This window comes from Rhagoletis pomonella, unplaced genomic scaffold, assembly GCF_013731165.1.
Source record: "Rhagoletis pomonella isolate Grant_MI unplaced genomic scaffold, Rhpom_1.0 Rhpom_scaffold_00006, whole genome shotgun sequence".
In the NCBI taxonomy this organism is placed as follows: Eukaryota; Metazoa; Arthropoda; class Insecta; order Diptera; family Tephritidae; genus Rhagoletis; species Rhagoletis pomonella.
This window is the reverse complement of record NW_023458560.1, coordinates 34,448,782-34,452,607: the sequence shown is the minus strand read 5'-3', so window position 1 is coordinate 34,452,607 and position 3,826 is coordinate 34,448,782. Positions and strand designations below refer to the sequence as shown.

The 3,826-nt window shown below is 35.7% G+C and overlaps 3 protein-coding genes across 4 annotated transcripts in view; all 3 read right to left on the bottom strand.

Annotated features, from left to right (window-relative positions):
• Positions 1-3,826, bottom strand: part of LOC118740617 (solute carrier organic anion transporter family member 74D) — an 833,870-nt gene that overhangs the window by 11,511 nt on the left and 818,533 nt on the right.
• Positions 1-3,826, bottom strand: part of LOC118740609 (peptidyl-tRNA hydrolase ICT1, mitochondrial) — a 51,360-nt gene that overhangs the window by 47,143 nt on the left and 391 nt on the right. The gene's annotated exons all lie outside the window — the stretch shown is intronic.
• Positions 2,703-3,148, bottom strand: LOC118740616 (serine/arginine-rich splicing factor 2-like). The gene has a single exon (XM_036472221.1). The coding sequence runs from the start codon at positions 3,076-3,078 to the stop codon at positions 2,749-2,751; it is 330 nt and encodes a 109-aa protein (XP_036328114.1). The 5' UTR covers positions 3,079-3,148; the 3' UTR covers positions 2,703-2,748.

Genomic DNA, 3,826 nt, shown 5'->3' with positions numbered 1-3,826 from the left:
GACATGAGCTGTCACTACGTACAACACCTTGTATAATTCCACCATGGGTTCTCATGAGAGCAACGTCATTTTGGCTTCTACCTGTATTTATGTGCCTTGCATCAGGGAGGTTCCGATTTCGAAGACTATCATCTACATATCTGCTCTGCAGTAAAGTTCTCATAAGGGGTGTGTTCAGAAATGCATCAAGCCAAAGCATCAGATGTATTTATTTCTAAACTGTGGGCCTGTTCGAGGCACATAATAAAAGCGGCATTACTGCTGTACTGATGAAAAATGGCAACATTGTTGCAACTGCCCAACTTATAATACATTGCTAGAAATTCACACAGATCGTGATACTTTAATAATTCGCGCAACACTGCGGTTGTGATTGCAACTCGAACAAGCCCTGTAATTGATGGAAATATGCAATATGCGTAACCACGGTTAAATGCCTAATTGGAACATACGTTGCGTAAATAAGGAATTTGCATCAATTATAATTTAGAAGTAAGAGACTGATGCTTTGGCTTGATGCATTTCATAACGCACCCAAGATCTATTGAATGCCAAATATCGTGATGCACCCTAAGTAAAAAAACCTGCCGTTCACGAGTTCTTACACTTCGCCTAATGTATTCAGAGTCCCCATCGAATCTACTTATTGCCCTACTACCTTTCCACCATTCATTACAATTTAAAGAAAATTTTTGCCGCATTATGTTCAAATGAAAAGCAGTTTTTTAAACCTGCATATTTTATTTTTATTTTTAAAGCTTCAAATTATAAAATTCATTAAGCGCTGACCTGAAACAAGATGTAATTATTTCGTAAATTCACAACCACCTACCTGTAACACAATCTCCAAAGCCTTTTGGATTCCCTGTAACCATATATGCCCATTGAAACGCAGTTCGTCTTCGGAAGATAAACGAAACTTCACCGATTTACCTGTGCTGCAAACTTGGAAGAAATAAAACCTTTCGGAGGAACAGCAACTACTTAGAACTCGCAACCGCATACCACCAACAGCAGAAGGTTATCTACTAACACCACCCATACGAAGTCGAACAACGTACGATGAAGCGTACTGAAGTAAATCAACAGCATATAGCAGCAACATACAGGTACCGCATACAGCTGCTTGCAACAGTTATGCGCACTACACATTTAAGCCTGCCGCTGTACTGCTTTCAATTACTTGTCCGATTTCTTCTCTAGTTCGTTGAACTTTTTGATAAAAATACAGGTATACCGCTTCAACTGCTGCGCATGAGTACAATGAAACCTTCAATCGGCGAACGCCTTTTATAGACATACAAATTAAAGTACTGTCCGTAGCAGGTTTTTGCATAGTTATTCAAAATCAAGTAAAAAGTGCACTATTGCTGGATCTTTGTCTACGTAATACCATTAAAAACGGGATTGAAGCAGCAGCACAGAGGCAGCAACATTATTGTCAGTGAACAGCAACATTTGAATCTACAGGATGCGAACTCGAACAACAAATTATCGTGAGCTTAATACTTAGATTGCGTTTCTCTTGTTTATCCTATACACGAGAAATCCAATCGAAGTGTTAGGCACAAGTTTGGAGCAAATTTGTTAATGCAGCAACTCATGTGTTGTACAAATGTAACGCTGGAGCAACAGCAAACAGCAGCTGTAGCGGCAATAAGAGTAGCAGGAGTACGTATATCCTAATTTCGCTACGCAGCAGTCACCAATGAATTTATGAATCTCTGCCTCCTGCTCTTGCACTCTCCTCCCCATTATTTATTTTATATATGTAATTCATTTTACTGTGTCTGCCTTAACCTCTTTCGCACTTTTACAGCAGCCCTTACAGCAATCTTTGTTTTTGCCTGCGTTATATAGAAGTGTAAAAAATATATTAACGGCATGCAATCATAATGGGTTTTAAACGTGTTAACTTCATAAAAATTACACAAAATCTTAGCAACTTAATTATGCAAACATTTATATTAAGTGTTGTGTAATTCATATGTAAATCTAATGTAGTTGCACAAAACTGACTGACATCCTTACTTTCCCTATACGCTTCACGAGTTTAAATATTTGGATTACATTTATTATTATTTTTTTTTACTTAAAATACGTTCATATTACTTTTCAGATGTTAATACACACGAGTAGATAATTTTGGAAACAGAATTTTTTAATTATAAATCCATTATTGATTTCTAATTAAACGAAATTAAATTAAAATGGCTTTTCTAAAATTGGATTATCGATATTTTTGATGAGTCTAAATAATAATATTATATTCGGGGTTATCATATATGTTTTAATACGCCAACACACTTCATGTGAAAAATGGTAAAATTCATTTTAAACATTAGTTGGAAATGTAGGAAAAATGTTATGTGCTCAAATAGGTATAATTTAACACATACTCTGAAATTAGGGCAAATGTGAATGGATATTAAATAAAGAGCAAGTTTGAGTTTCCTGGTAATCTTATCTTTCACATTTTTCCGTTTCGAATGTTTTTATATTTTGAAGTGCTACAATTTATATATTAAATTGTTATACCTGTTTAGTTAGCAGCACTAAACTCGAAATACTCATGTTTGTTTATGAAAACGCCACTAATCAACCATATGAATAAATTTCAATGCAAACTGGTCCATTTTTTTGATTTCTACAAAAAAAATTTGAATGAATATAGAATAAATGATTTACGGGAACCAAAGTACCTGATTAAAGATATCAATGATTTGTCGCAGTGATAAGTTGTCATCTTTAGGACCGGCTTCGACTGCGTGACGTACTACGAGCAGCTATACCGTTGCGACTTTGGCTACGGCTCAAAGATTTACGACCAACTGGACTTCGTGAAAACTTGCTGCGTCGAACAGGTGAACGACTACCTGCCGCCGAACGAGATCTGGATCTAGGTGAATACGAACGACGACGGGGGCTACGGGAGCGCCTACGTACAGGTGAACGCGAACGACGTCTACCACCTCCGCCGCCACGTCTATTATTGGTGCGACGTGTCGGAGAATTTGGTCGACCATAGCGAGCCATCTGAACACGCAACTCCCTGCCATCAAGCATTCGACCATCCATGGCCTCTAATGCGTCCTCTGCATCACGTTTATCATAAAATCTGAAAGCAACACAAGAATTTAAATAAAAATTATTATATTATAAATTCATTAACTTCGTCAACTTACGGTTTTAATTACAAACTTAATGTTATGTAAATAAATACATGCAGGTAGGTTCACTTCCGAGTGAATTTCAACCCCTGCCAATTTGAATTCAAAGCGAACTTAGCTCAAATGCACTCGGAAGTAAATATGAATTTAACATGCAGTGACGAACACATTTATTAAATTTTCCTGAGTTTTGCAGTGTCGATTTTTTTTTGTTTTTTTTTTTGTACTAGTATGAACTATTTTTTTATAAAATATTACCGAAAAGAAATTAGAATAAAAAGCTTTGCATACATTGCCAAAAATTCTCTGTGCCAATACTTTTGTTCGTCACTGATGTATTTACATTTCTGTGGACATTTGACAAAACCACTTATGTCTATCTTTGACGGACAAAGCTCTTTTTATCGTCAGAGCAATCAATTTTCAATTGTTGCAAAAAGAAACATCTTTAAATGTTGTAAAAAGCGATAAAATAATTTAACATTTCTTTCGAATTGAAACATTTTTCTCTTTGACGGTAAAATATATTTTGTCCATGATACAAAAATAGAAGGTAGTTTCAATCACAGTATACTGTGGTTTCAATAAACAACTTTTGACGGATAATACAATTTTTTGAAGTTTCATAAATTGTGAGTATTCTCAACGGCCTTGCC

Excerpts from the sequence above, each read along its gene's own strand:
- LOC118740616 (XM_036472221.1), bottom strand. The coding sequence starts at position 3,078 with ATGGATGGTCGAATGCTTGATGGCAGGGAGTTGCGTGTTCAGATGGCT.